This window comes from Castor canadensis, chromosome 6 (assembly GCF_047511655.1).
Source record: "Castor canadensis chromosome 6, mCasCan1.hap1v2, whole genome shotgun sequence".
Classification (NCBI taxonomy): Eukaryota; Metazoa; Chordata; class Mammalia; order Rodentia; family Castoridae; genus Castor; species Castor canadensis.
The window spans coordinates 173,446,387-173,461,729 of NC_133391.1; the positions used below are offsets into that span (position 1 = coordinate 173,446,387).

Genomic DNA, 15,343 nt, shown 5'->3' on the forward strand with positions numbered 1-15,343 from the left:
AGCCTAACAGAAGTTGAAGTTATCAACTTTTTTACCTCTCTAAATACCTGTTGTAGAATCAAATAATTTATAGCTCTTCCAATCATTTTGTACATTGTGATCATTAGTCACAAACTAGTATATGAAACAAATTGATTAGTTAACACATTTCCTAGGTCCACAATTCTTCCTGGAATGGTTCATGAATGGTGAAGGAATGAACTGCATAATCCCAGGCTAAATGAAATGCTAAAGGATCTAATATGGAGAAGAATATCTAAACTGCCTATGAACTAACACAAAACTAAATGCAAAGCTAAGCAGTAGCATCCAGGTATGGTCTACAAGTATGCTGTGGTAAGAAATAAAACAAGGCTCACCTTTTCCCAATTGAGAAAGGCTCTCAAGCAGTTCAGAACCTCGCCTTTAGCACGCTGCCTGGCAACTAACTGCATTGCTTTACTAATCACCGACTGAGAGAGAAACACATCATGCCACATGTTTGCAATAAACAAAGTCAATTTCTCAGACTCTGGAAAATCTATGGGAAAGAAAACAATGAAATAAACCTTTATGCCTGATCAAGTGAATGAATTTAAAAGCTATGAAGAAATTTTATTTATTTCACTGGTGCCTTGCAAGGAATAGTCCATCTGAAGGGACTGCAAATGGGTGGCCCAGATGAGGCTCTGATCTTAGTAGCTATTTCAAAACCTACTCTTTTTTCTCCTTTGTCACACTTTCTTTGGTTAAATTCTAAACATAGTACATAAATATACCACATTGCATGAAAAAATACCTCTCCAAAACATAAAGAAAAGGCAAAAACCCTTTCTCTAAATTTCCTCAGCCTCAGAATTCTTCCACACAATATATGAAATACAGGGCATTTTTACATTTTACATCAGTACAGATTACAAAAGTTTCTGAGGTAGAGATTTTTTATACATATAAATTCTAGATAACAATCCTTTTGCTGTAAATACTTTCTTCTTTGCTCTGGCTTATGTTTTTTTTTTTTTAATTAACTCAATTATAGTTTAGAAACAATAAAAGCTTTTTAAACGTAGAGGTTGATACATTTTGACAACTGAATAAATAAATCCATGTAACCACCACAATCAGTGCCCACCATCCCAAAATGTCTTACTCCACCCTTCATAGTAAATCATCTTACAGACACAGATCTGCTCCTACATTACAAAGTAGTGTGTCTTTTCTCACATACTTATTCATGGACTAAGGTAGCATAGACTCTTTTCTGTCTGGCCTCCCTACCAGCATAATTTTTGAGATTCATCCAATTGTTGCATGCACCAATAGTCATATTTCTTTGTACAGCTAAGTAGAATGCAATTGTTTATGAAACCACAATTAAGTTGTTCATTTACCTTCTAATAGACATTTTCTGTTGGATATATACTTTGCAGTGGAATTTCTGGGTCATATAAACAATGATTTTGTAAAAAATGTCAGAGTTTTCTCATGTGAAGATTTTTTATCCCATTTGTCAGGAAGGCCTATCCTTTTAATTCCCTTTGTTCTACTTTATCATTGCCATGTGGGTATCTTAAAGTAAAAACTCAATGCACTAGTTTGTTCTGTGGATTTTTAAACCCTATATTCATCTGGTGACATTTCCTCCCCTCGTACAACTTCTGCCTATGTTTCTTTAGCCTAGAATTCTCTTCCTCACCCTTCACTTACACACTGTTTGTGTATCTCCCACACCTCACATTCAAAAGTTACTTTGATGAGGAAAGCTATGCTGACTCCTCAGACTATCAAATCCACCCTCCAAAGTGCAATTCATTTGTCCAATAGATAAGTTTAATGATGGCCAGCAATGCATTTTTTCTGGAGTGGGGATAGAGTGGGAACAAGACAAATTGCTGTGCTTTCAGAATATACTATCTAGTGCAAGAGAGAGATAGCAAGCAAAATGAATTATGGTAAAATAAGGAATAAGAATATAGGATACAGAGTGGCTGAAGTCATGTGAAGAAATGCAGTGGGCCATGATAAAATGGAAGCAAAGAGGAAGAGAAATCTTTACAAAAACAAGACCAGTTGTGAGTTGTGAGCATGTGGTCGATGAGGAAGAACAAGAAATTACATATACTTGGCTGAGCCCACACCTCTCCCCTCTCTACTGCCTATCACTGAAAGACCAGCATGTGTTCCTGTGATGCTCCTGTAGGCTCTGGGTCCCTTTGGATGGTCACACCTGTGCCTGATTTTGGTCACCACAGAACAACTAGCATTTAGCATGAATCCCATAATGATTTGTTGAGAAAAGAAGTGACTGAAAAAGTACAGAAATAAAAAGGCAACACTCCCACAGACTTTCTCATATATGTTAACCTGCAATTGCATATCATTTCTCAAATCCTGCTGATCTGATCAATGAAGAATGAATGACTCCTGGTTTGATTCCTTCGTAGGACTGAAGAAATCGTAGTAAAGGAAAAGATCGCAAATCAGCCCTTCAGCCTCCATCTCCTTTTCTTCTCTCCCAGATCGTCCTTTCCATGAGTTTACAAATCCATCTCAGAGTTGCTGCCCTTTACATCCAGGGAACAGCAGTTGTTGGGCTAGTCATTTCAAAAGTCTTGCCATATCTTACGGCAACTACATGATTCTAAAGCAGCGACACAGTTAGAAGACAATTACAAAGAAGTGGTAACGTATGTGTTAACGTAAGATTAAGTAAATTCTCCTACTGAAAAAATGGTACACTTAGGTATAGCTCAAACTGCTATGCCCTCTCCTAGATCCACAGAACAGTATATTTTTTCCTGTAAATTTTATGATTTTTATTTTATTATTGTTTTGTGTGATATTAAAGTTTGAACTCATGACTCCATGCTTTGTTAGGCAGGCGCTCTACCACTTGAGCTACTCTGCCAGCCCTTTTTGTGTTGGGTATTTTCTTTTATTCATATGTGCACACAATGTTTGGGTCATTTCTCCCCTCTTCCCCCCATTCCTTCCCTTCCCCCCCCACCCCTTCCGTCTCCCCCCTACCCTCCTCGCTACCAGGCAGAAACTATTTTGCCCTTATCTATGATTTTGTTGAAGAGAGAGTATAAGCAATAATAGGAAGGACCAAGGGTTTTTGGTAGTTGGGATAAGGATAGCTATACAGGGAGTTGACTTGCATTGCTTTCTTGCAATGCAATGTGTGTAATTATTTTAAAAGATACAAATATCAGCTGAAAACCATACATTCAAGTAAAAGGTAAGATAAGCAACAAAAACATCAAAACCTAAACATACCTTCCTTAAGTAAACTGTAACAAAACAAACGAGCTCTTTCCAAGTCTCCAAGTTGCCGACAAACACCCACATACACTCTGCATAGGGCATGAATATAATTATGGTCCACAGAGGTCTTCTGAACTTTTAATTCTGACAGAATAGAGCGAAGCAAGAACTCTGCTAAATGCTGAATTGGAAAAAATAAATAAATAAATAAAAAGGCAATGTACACTCCTGTTTCTCTCTAGCATACTTAAATAGCTACTCTTAACACAAGTATCTATTCAAAAACTGAAACTTACACAGTATCAGAAACCAGTAGTACTGCAAGGCATGAGCTACTCCGTGTCTTTCTGTTTCTCGTAGTCCATCGTGCTATAGATGCCTGGTGGCAAGTCTGGACATACCTGGTTCTTACTGTCACTGCCACCATTCAAATCCTTTTGTTTTTTACCAAAAGGGCCTGTGTGTGCAGTAAGCCAGTCTAGTTGGATTCCCACACGTTTCCTAGACTCTTCCTCAACTGCTTGCATTTAAAATACCAGGTAATATTTTTCTTGCTCAGAAAAAGACCATTAAATGATAATTTGGTTCACTCTTTTCTTAAAAAGAAACATCCTTCAAAAATATTCCAGTGCCCTTCATGATTTATGAGCATAAGTGATCAAAGCCATAAGGTCCCCAAGGATGTGCACGATGAGTGTTCAGTAAATATGGAACCACAAAAGTCCTAACAAGCTGTGCATACAGATCTGCACAACTCTCTTCCTCCCCATCTTTAAACTAAGCATTTGATGTATAACATTCATTCGTGGAGAGTTTTCTGTAAGACTGTCAAACACGTAAAACTGCATATGCTGCTATTCAAAAAAAAGAAAGGCTCTATTATGTGACAGTAATTTGATGTGCTAAAGGCAATCATTTCGAGCCTTTAAACATGCCAGGATCAAGTGGAAATATGCAATTTTAGTCCTGACACATTTTCTTTGCCCAGTAAAATTTTAAGTTCTTTAGTGAATACAAAGTATCAAAATGCCAGTGTCTTATAGTATTTCAAACTTACAAAATATTGTTTAGAAATAAATACTTGTCTTAATGTTTACATGGCTAATTCTCAATCTGAGAAGCAGAACTGCTCAGGGTCACTTGCACACTCTGCTGACACTAGCCAGCCCATCTCTGAAAGACATGTAACAAATCACTTAGAGAAAATCAGCCACATACCTTTTTGGTTGTGCTAAATTCATAAACAACTTCTTTCTCTTGATCTCTCATCACAGGCTTTTTGGAGATATTCCCCACATACACGTGACTTCGAATGACGGGCAACAGGTCAAAAGATGCCTCAGCAACTTTCTTCAGTGCATGAGCTATGGCTTTATCACGCGGCTCCACGGTTTCTTTTCGGCTTACAGGAGCTAGCTGTGGAGCTGGGCTACCGGCAAGCACCGAGCTTCCTTCCTCCTCTGGTGTGTTGACTTCAGCTTGCTGGGGTTTTCTCAGAAGGTTCCTGTGGACTCCCTCCACAGTGCTCACCCTGGGTTCTGGTTCTGGGGACTCGCTGTCCAGGCGCAATCTTTTAGCACTCCTCAGTGTAGCTGCTGTTAACATTCTTTTCCCACTTGGATCTTGCTGAGTCCCCACATCTCTTGACTTGCTTTGGCCACCTTCACCACCAGAACTGCCTCCTGTTTTGACGAAGGCAGTTGATGTTGAAGTGATCGCTTTGAGCCCTATCAGAGCACTGACCCGCCCTGGTAACATCTTACCATCTGCAGATGCCCCTCGAGAGAGCTGAATATTCCCCTTGAGGATGCTGAGGGTCCGTGCCCTGGCAGACAACTCTGGGTACATGGTGTCAAGGATTTTCACGGAATTCTCCTGTGGCCCTCCCACTGTAGTGGGGCCAGGCGCGCAAGGCGGAAGTCTGCCGGGCACAGGAAGCGCGTGTTTTGGTGTTGCTGCACAGAACTGCAAAGGAGAGGACAATACCCTTCCACTGGCCACCGCAGATGGAGATGGGGAGGGATCTTGGGGGGAAACACACAGGGGGTCCTCTGGCCATGGAGACAACACAGGAGGCACGGGGATTTCACATGAGGGGGAAATCTGGCCAGTGGGAGAGGCTGGTGAGGAAGGACTAGAACTTGAGATCAGAGGAGAAAGTGGCTGTGAAGTCCGTGGAGGTGTAGCTATCAGAGGAGCAAGCAGAGGAGGCAGTGGGGGCCCCACTTCTTGCCGTATCCTGCTCAGAGTGTCAGGAGAACAATCTGTGGGAGTAGATGTATCAGCATTTGCCAGAATGGGCTGAGTTTGACTTCTCTGAGTTTTTGTACCTCTTTCCCCTGCAAAGGGTTGACAGATTTCACTTTGATGAGCTTCCCCTTTGCTCAATGTTGAAGTCTTCATTGGCTTGTTTGATTGATCTTTGTTTGAGATCTTTGACCGGTTCTTATTTTTGCCAAGTGGCTCTAGTTTTGAGTTATAGTATGTGTGATCTGATACCACATTCTGAGTTTCAAATGTCTGATCATATATTTGAGAACTAATCCATATACTAGGCTTAACAGGCCTGTTCCGCAAACGACTTTTATCAAAGTTGGTACTCTGACCACTGCTTGAAACATCCTCTTGGGTGCCTGAAAGATCACTGTCACATGGAGGCTCCTGAAATGGAGGGCCAGTGTGACTTGTCTCTGGGGACTTCTCAGAAGTCTCTGAAACAAATCCAATTTCTAGCCCTTCCTGATCCTGAGCAATAGGCACATCCCTAGGAGGTTCACACAGCACAGCCTGCTCCATGCCTGGTGAGATGGCGACACCACTGATGATTGTCCAACTGTCCCCCTTCTCAATGACTAGATTCTGACCCTTGTTTATAAGTACATTTATAACTTCTGAGGTCACTGTGGATATCTGATACTGAAATGCTGTCTCAGCCTCACAACCAGAGCTTTGCTCTACCCTGGGCTCTACTGCAGAGGCAGAACCCAGGGCTGATGGTTCCACAGGCTCTGCCAGGCCCTCTTCCTCACCAGCGGTGCACCCACCAGCACTGGGATCATCCTCAGGTCTGCTCCGAGTGTGCTCAGGATGAGATCCAGCACTCACAGGAGAGCTGCCTCTAATGTCTAGGCTGTATGTTAGCAGGGGCTGTTCTGAAGTCTGAGGTGCCAGGCTACTTGTTTCCTCAGGTGGAATGTTTTCTTTCAAGTCCTCCGTGGTAAGGTTGTCATGCATATCTAATAAACTGTCAGCATCCTTACTATTACAGTCCTCATAATTTGTTTGAAGTTCTTGACCAATCTTGGTGAGAACCTCGGAAAGGGTTTCTAAAGAACACTGTGCAAGCTCACTTGAAGTTTTTAAATAATCATCTTCTTCTGATTCAATCCACTCTTCAGAGGTTCCAAGTGTTTCTTCTTCACACGGTTGCTTCCCACCTTTCTCTCCTGAAATTTCACTTTGCTTTAAATCTTTGTTCATCTCTTTATTTAGAGTTCCTTTGCTAGAACATTCTGAAACAGAGTCTCCTGAACTATAATCCCTTAACTGACAACTTTCAAGAAACATAACAACCTCTGATGTAGAAAGTCTATCTATGTCAGGAAAAGTACTTATGTTAAAATCCTGCAGAGCTGAGGTCAAATACCCTACATCTGCCATAACTCTTGACTCAGCCACCCCAGCCTCTCTCTCTTCCAAATCCCTCTGAGTGCCATTGGTCACCTCCTGCTGTCTAGTCCCAGTCACAGCTTCAGCCTCGTGCTCACCCTCACTGCAGCTGAGCGCCTCACTTCCCTCTGCCTCAGTGTCTTCTCCTCCCTCCCGAATGCCTGTGTAGTAGTAGGAAGTATCAGAGAGATTACTGTTGGAGCTATCCTCTTCTTTTCTGCAAAATGCTGAAGAAAAAGCAGCATCCATGGTGACAAAATGTTTGGAAAAAGCAGCACAAGGTGTTGTGGATGTTGACCTGGAAAGTTCACCAGGACTTTCCACTGTGCTAGGAGGATCATTTGCAATAGCTGGGGCATCCGTGCCTGGTCTGCCTGTGTCTCCACAGGGTATCTCTTCCACAGGAAAGCCGCCTGACACAGTCGCCTCAGTGGGAAGCACTGCAGGACCACCCAGGCCACATGGTTCAGGATCTGTGGTGTGTGGAGACTGCAGAGGCTGCTGAGCCTCGCTCTGCGCCTCACCCTGCATCTCTTCCTCCTCTGCCATTTCCCTCGCAGCATCCTGGTTTTGGATGTGGATATCTTCAGATGAGAAAGGCAACTTACTATCTGTAGAACAATCAACATTTTCTTCTAGTAAAGAGCCACTTGGAGAATCGGAATCTAATTTTCTCCAAGAAGGAGAAAGTCCCAGTGAAGTGCTTTTGGCAGCAGGTGTTCCCTCGCTGTTTCCTGCCATTTCAGCCCTGTCCCCAGCACACTTTGCAACACATGACATCTCATCAGTTTTGTTAATGCGATTTTCTAGGGTTGAGGTTGCTTCGTTCCCAGGCAGTCTGAAGTGCTCCACATTAGTACTCTTTTCAGGTCTTGCCTGTTTTGTGATAACTGACACTTGATTAGGCAGTAAAGAAGCAGGAGTCTTGAATTCCACAGGACTAGCATCTTCGCTAGGAAGTTTAAGAGTGGCTGCTGATCCTCTACTTTGTAAGGCTAGCACTGTCTTTTCTAAGTGATGACTAGTCATTTGTTCATGTTCTGAGGTAGCTCTATGACATTCTTCATCACCTCTCCTTAATAGATCGCTCTGGTGCCACAAAGTGCTTTCAGCAAAACCAGAGCTACTCTTGATCAAGCCAGCCTGAGAATCTGTTAAGGAAGTCAAACGTGACTTATGTAGTGTGACCTCAATAGCTGGATCTTGATGTTCACATTGTCCATCTTTTGTAGCCTTCCTAAATATTGACTGAAGAAGTGAGTAAGTTTTGGTCATGCCTTTAACAATTTTTGCACATTCAATCTGGCTGCTATTCTGATCATTAAAATTAGATACTCCCAGTTCTGGGCTCAAATTATGCAAGCTGTTCTCCAGGTCATTTTCTTGTATAGAACACTCTGGCGGCTCAGACTGCAGAAGTAATGTGTTTAAAGTTTGAGTTTGCAGTTTTTGTTCTGAATGACACAGTTTAGCAGGGATTACTTTAGTTGGAATATCTGCATCTTTAACATACTGTACCCGGGAAGTCTGGGGATTACTGCAAATAGACGCTGGTACCGAGGTAGAAGGGGAAGAAAATCTGGCTTCAATGTCAAGGTCCACTGCACCCATCATACCACCTGGGTCAATGCCCTCTGGTTCAGGTGATTCTGACGTGGACCCTTGCATACATTCCCTTTCCTTTGCCATCTCTCTAGATATTCTCTGAAAATGGCCAGAAATTGTTACACAGTCTGGTTTGGAAGCGATCTCCTCAGCAAGTGTCCACTTAGCAAACTCCGATTGGGGTGATCCTACCTTTTTTGATAACAGGGTTCCCTCTCCAGATTCAGTAAGTTCATTCAATGGCCTCTTGCCAAGGGGAGAAAAATACACCTCTGACTTCATGGTCAGTGTGTCCTTCTCTCCTGCTAGGCCGCCAGACAACTTCTCAACCGACAGACTCCTGGTGGGCTTATGAAGCATTTTCTCAGCTTGCACAGATTTACCCATCTTCCTGATCTCCACTTGTCTTTTTGCCTCATCTGAAATGTCTCTCTTTTTATCATTCACAAGCTCAGGTGATACTGTCCAGTGCTTTTCCTGAGCTAAAGAAGATGTGGCTGAAGGTTCTCCCAGTGCTGCTGTTGAAGTCTCAAATCCAACAGCTGTCACTCTATTTACTGCAAACTCATTTGGAATTTGGGTGGCTTCATGTGATTTGGGCTTCTCCTTCCATGTACTCCTTCTTTTGTTTTTCCTGGATAAGCCAAAATAATCCTGTGATTCAGCTGTGTCATCTTCTGAAGCAGACTCAGCAGAATTTCTAAGTGGGGCCAAATCATTATCACTGGAATCTGTATATTCTCCAAAGTAGGTTTCCTTAAAATGATATGAGTTATATTAGTTAAACCTTCACTCAACACACTAAACATGGCTAACAACATCAATAAAATGCATTTTTTAAAAAGTTCATACTTCCTAAATAATTCTTTAAAAAATCACTTCTTGGACAGGTGGTCTATGCTCTGGGATCTCTGAGGGGGTAGTGTCTTGGTCTCCAGTGCGATGTTATTCCCCCCTCTCCTTGAAGAATTCCAGTCCTTCTACCCTACTCTTACAGTCCTCCCACAACAAATGTCCTTCCACTCCCCATTCCACCAGGGCCCAGGGTTGTACCTGTTCTTTTAACTCCCAAGCATTTCTATTTTCAAACTCTTACATCCCAACTTTTGGCTCCATAGTCTTCTCCTTCCTGTGCTCCCATGTGTCAGAGTCAGACCCAGGCAGTACTGTTTAACCTCACCATTGCTCTAGGGCCCAGCCATGCAGCTACCTGCAACACTACTCACATCAGTGCTGGCCCCCTTACGGGGTTCTCTCCTCCCCATACTGCTCTGCAGCCAGTTAGGAACACCTCTGGTCAGAAACTCTCCACAACACCAAACAGCACCCTCATCTGTTTTGATTACTTCTAACGCCCTGACCTCCTGACCTACAAGGGAAGAGTGGACAGAGATGTACAAGTGCTGACAAGTTTGCTCCTACTGGAAACATCTTTTCCTCTCTTGAATTTAGACTACTCTTGTTTCCTTGTTTTCCTCCATGCTCTAGTAGTCACCTGTCTTTACTCTCCTTTTCTCACACCTCTTCTTCCACTTGTCGCTTACATATTAACAGTTCCCCAGCAGTCTGCCTGGGCCCCCACCTGTTCCCATCCCAATACGCTCTTAGCGGATGCCATCCAAGAGCTGCAGGGTTTCTGCTGCACTAAATGCCAACAGGTTCTCCCCCAAAGCACCAAAGCTGTGTATTTAAGATACAGGCTGCAAATAGCCACCTGAAAACCCTACACACTCAGCAACTTATTTCCCATCCATGCAGGGTCTCTTCTTATATTAACTATTTTTCAACATTCTTGACTTCTCCATCTGCTTTAAGGACCACCCTGAAAATGTTACCAAGAGCTACTCATCTGACATCAAATATTTCTGAAATCAGTGCCACTTCTTTAACCTCAGTGCCACAACTTGGGTCCTGATGTTAAGAATGAGATAAATTGCCTATTAAGCCAAGACTTTGTGGTCTTGCCTGCCTCCTGACTCTCCTCCAGTCTCTACTCATTCCTGCTGTGACTAAACTGAAACTTTCAAATGAAACGTCACACAGTTCATGCCCTTGGAGTCATCAAGGATTTCCCACTGTGTGGAAGACACAGAAGAGGCCAGTGACTTTCTAGTCCTGGCCTGCATTGATGCTCCCCAACATTGTTCACCACTGTACAAACAGCTTCTAATTCTGAACTACTCTTATGCTCAAGCATATGTATGGCCTCCCCACCAGCCTGTCCACTACTCAGGAACCAGCTCTCTCCTCTTTCACAGTGTCCCACATCCCTGCAGGGCTGTACCCCACCAGAGCAGGTACCCACTTCCTTTCTGTCCTTCCTCCACCCAGTGACCCTGGCATTGAATCCTTTGTTACCTTCCCCCAACCCCCAGTGCCTAGTTCAGTTTTTGGAGTATAATAGACACAGGCAATATTGTTTCCTGTACATTCATTTGTTGCTTCAGCCGAAAGGTCTGAAAATCATGACTGATTTCCCAAGAAACCATTATAAAACACTCTGCAAACACACAAAAAGACGGCAAACTCAAATGAAGGTGAGAAACTAAGCTACATAAGGCCAATGGCCACATATGTCATATGCGGGGATTTCCTACTACTATGAACTCCATGCTGACAAGCATATGCTTAATTCAATCAATGTCTATTATATTCCAGGCATTAATTATAAAAATAAACACCTAAGCATAGTCTTCTTATGGGAAATCTATAATTTGGTTGCAGTTAGAGACAAATAAAAATGCAACCATAAAACAAAGTGAAAAAAGTTAAACTATACATGTTGACCCAAAGGGCACTAGCACACCTTTTTAACTTCTTGTGTTACTCTTTACTAAAGTTGGCTAAAACCAGATTTCCCTGCGCTCACTAATACCCTCTGAGTATATGAATGTAGGACAATCCAAGCACATGAAATCCAGACTCCGAGAACTCACGGTTGCCAGTGAAGATGGTAAGGAGTCCAGGTGTGGGGGTGACATCAGAGGGGGAGAGGGCACTGGAGACAGAAGAGGAGGGGGTAATTTGAAGAAGTCAATTGCAGCTTGAAGATCTTCATCAAAAAAGTGACCATGGTCCCCAACATCAGGACTCTGCACTAAGACCACAGGATTCCGGCCCTCATTAGAAACAAGGTCAGCACTGTGGTTTGCTCCAATGGGCCTCTCCTCTTCTGGACTCTCACAAGAATCAAAGCAGCCCTCTACCTCCATGGACAGTTCCGTGAGGCATGTCTGTACATCTGCGGTCCTGCGAGGACTGCCTTCTGCTGGAGTTAGAGCTCCATCTTCCCCAGATGCTCTGGATCTGGTGTTTTCTTTGGCAGGTTTTTCAGGGGGGGCTAAGGGGAGAAGTAGAATATTAAATATTTACGACATTAAGAAAACTTAAAATAAAAAACTTATACTAACTATTCAAAATGCTTGCAATAAGTCCAAGTAAGTAAAAACATTTTTAAAATGGAACAAATCAATTTCTAAACATTATTCTAGGAAAGTGACAGAAAATTGATGGGGGGGTGGGGAGGGTAATGGCCTTGTTAACTCAGGCTCTTGGTGAAGCTTTCCATTCAACCACTGGAATGTGGCCCAAAAAAAAAAAATAAATAAACAAAAACCAATACAATTCTGTGCATATAAGCTGAAAGGTACACGATTTTGTGTCTGAAGTCAACCAGTATGAGGCCAACCCATGACCATTTTTATACAACACTGCAAATGAGAGACCTGCCTAATTCATGTGAATAATTTGTGGGATAACACAATAGAAAAGTTACTATAAAAAGCCAATCCTGTTAGGGTCCTGATTTTGGTGAACTTCATTTGCTACTGATTAACAATCAAAAGAAATACGGGTCTCAGAAAATTATTTAGGAATCACTATTTGTTTTCTTTTTGAAAGTTGTAGATGTGGTTTACAGAGGATGCAGACTCTGGAGAAATGGTGTTACAAGGCTGGAGAAAGAAAAGAAAAGCTGAATATGAAATTCTTGCAATGGCACCAACGTTAAGATGAGTGTACTTGAGGAGCCTGGGAGCTGCTCTGAAGAACCCCGTAACCAAGTAAACATTAAGGTCAGTACCGAACTGCAATGTATGGAATAAAACACTTATCTACGTGACAGTACTGACATACACAAACAGTCTACAGAGCACACAGATAGTGGAGGAAGAATGGCTCTTCCTGCAGAAGAATTCTTATCAATAAATGCAGAAGGAATGAAAAAGTACAAAAATCAGTACTGGGCAAGCACTAAGCAGTAACCGCAGCAAGCGAGACACATTTCCACATGCCACATTCAGTGGGTGAGTCTAATCACACACATCTACATCACCTTCCCCAGCACAGTGCCTTGAGCGGACAATCATGCCACAATTTTACACGCCTAGTCAAACATAAGAAAATACCGACACACAAAAGTGATATGCTTTCTATAAAATAATACTCTCTTGAAGTGTAGTGTCAAAGACATAAGCAATAGGAAAAATAGAGGAATTGTCAGGCTAGAGAGGATTAAATATAGGAAGATGACTTCTAAAGGCAAGATGGGGTTCTGAACTAGAACCTGGAAGGGAAAGAGAAATCATTAGGAAAATTTGTGCAGATCACATGAGATCTATAGTTTCTTTTACAGGACTGGAACAGATATTCTGGCTTTGTTCCATGGTAACAGAATATGTTGAAAACAGAAATTTGGATAAGGGTGCTGAAGGAATTCTCTGCACTATTTTTCTAACTGTTCTTATATGAAAATAAAAAAATTTTAAAAAGAGTATCTTATGTTATAGCAAAATTCCAAGATGCTATGTTTCCCATTCTGCCTTGGACAAAGGTAGCATAAGTAATAGGCTTACCCCTAGAAGTGTGTTTTTAAATGAAAACACTGAATTACTAAGTGAATGATAGTCCTTTTAATAATACTGTAATAGTATAAAACAAAGTGTTTCAAATATGGCTACTGTCTGGTATAGAAGGCTAAAAAGAATCCCCAGGGTGCAACAGCATGAATGATAAATTCTAAACTGCAAAGACTAATTTAGGATTGATACCATCTGGTTATTATCATTGTTGTTATCCACAAAGAAAACTGGGGAAAGAATCTCTTTAAAAGCCCATCAAATACATCTCAGAACACCTGACCAGTTATGAAGCTAGAGTAAGAATCAGCAACTAGCCCACTAACATTCTTCTGAGGGAAATCAGTCTTCAGACAGTCCTGGGAGGAAACGAGGTGCTCATGTTGCTATTGATTTAGACCTTCAATGACCTGTGAATTCATGGAAGGTAATCTTAAGAAATTAGTAAAATACAAAAAGTTAAGTACAAAGCACTTTAATTGTATGCAAGCGAGCGATCTTCCCTTCTACTAGGAATGGCTTTATCTATTTCCAAATGTGAAATCCTGAATTGACTGTGAGAATGCCTACATGACATCTGACTGCAAAGCAAGATGTTCATGCACAAGAACTGGGTAAATCGTATGAGAAATTAAGGTGAACTGTCTACAGGTCAAACTCATGAAATGATTTTTAATAACTGCATCCTTCAGCCTTCCACATACACACAGCAGATACATTTCCATTTTTTTTTTTGCCCTTCCAGTTTCTCTAAAACTGGAATGAAAGGTGCTATTAATAAATGAGTTAAATGCATTTGCTGACATTAAGAGACACTGAAGGGAAGAAGTTTTGTAAACTAAGAAGTATATCCATTCTATTTTATTTCATTATTTCAATGAGTCATGAGACATTAAAAAGAAAAGGCTGCAATGCCCACTTCCAGGTTTATGCTGAAGTGTACTTCTGTAAATAAGCCCTTCTCACCTGGGATGCGCTTGCTGACGTCACCAGGGAGTCTGTGTGCTGTGTTCACACAGAGCCAGAGTTCCTTCAGGAGCAATTTCACTTTTCCTGTGAAAGAATAAAGCATTAAAGTCATATCATTTGGCTGAACCTGTAGGAGGCCCAAACACACCCCTGTGAAATCAGGATTTATTAGGGACTTAGAAAACTAACTCAATCATTGTGCACAGTTCAGCTAGTTGTTGATAGGTCTGAAATGCTTTAATAAAAAAATAATCATTCAATATAGGTTTGTTTGCTTTTTCATTTTTGGGGGGAGGGATTCAAAAGACCCAGTACACTTCTTAAAGGCTTCTATCATCCTTATCTATGCATTTGACAGATGGATGTTTGGCCCATGCATTTTCTGCAGAGTGCTATTGGAGAAGGCACAGTTAATAGATACAACATAAGGGTCTGGGGCTCTATGTCTTCCACACGAACAGTATCGAAGCACCCTCTGTTAGATTAGGCTATCAAAAGACCATCAGTTAGCCATGCTGCAGCTCACCTGGGGACTCGTGGACCACAGAAAATGGACTTGTGGGGTAGGGGCAGTAACACAATGTGTACGTGTGTGAACATACGCACAAGGACAGACACATGAGCAGAGAGAAGCACCTGCTTTCATAAGTGAAACCTTTGGAACTTTTAGAACTATTGACTAAAGGTGAGAGACCAAGGGAAGCGTAATTAAGACAGCCCAGTGAAATTCCTAATACTCTAATTCCAATGTTCCACAGCTTTTGAAATATGATAGGTATACAAATTCCAAAAATACCTTCAAAAGAAAATATTCATGAAAATACGAATCACTTGTGATCACATGTGCCAAAAAAATAAAGCAACCAACAGTAATTAAAACACAACTAAAAGTAGCTTAAGTATTAGGTAATTTCAGGTCACCTCAAAGTTTCCTTAAACTTAAGTTTCTAAATTTAAGCTTTTAGGAGAATCAGTAAAATTTTATTCCAGTTCAAGAG

General features: G+C 41.6%; 1 protein-coding gene across 2 annotated transcripts in view; it reads right to left on the reverse strand.

Moving 5' to 3' along the window:
* Ice1 (interactor of little elongation complex ELL subunit 1) overlaps positions 1-15,343 on the reverse strand; it is a 54,880-nt gene that overhangs the window by 10,144 nt on the left and 29,393 nt on the right. Inside the window, exons 8-13 of one of the 2 annotated variants that reach the window (XM_020154662.2) lie at positions 14,343-14,429; positions 11,457-11,860; positions 5,010-9,276; positions 4,465-4,928; positions 3,259-3,427; positions 360-520 (exon numbers count right to left, since the gene is read on the reverse strand). In XM_020154662.2, coding sequence (XP_020010251.2) covers positions 360-520; positions 3,259-3,427; positions 4,465-4,928; positions 5,010-9,276; positions 11,457-11,860; positions 14,343-14,429 — 5,552 coding nt within the window. Of the gene's footprint in view, positions 1-359; positions 521-3,258; positions 3,428-4,464; positions 9,277-11,456; positions 11,861-14,342; positions 14,430-15,343 lie in introns of both variants that reach the window. The other variant, XM_020154663.2, reaches the window with a different exon arrangement.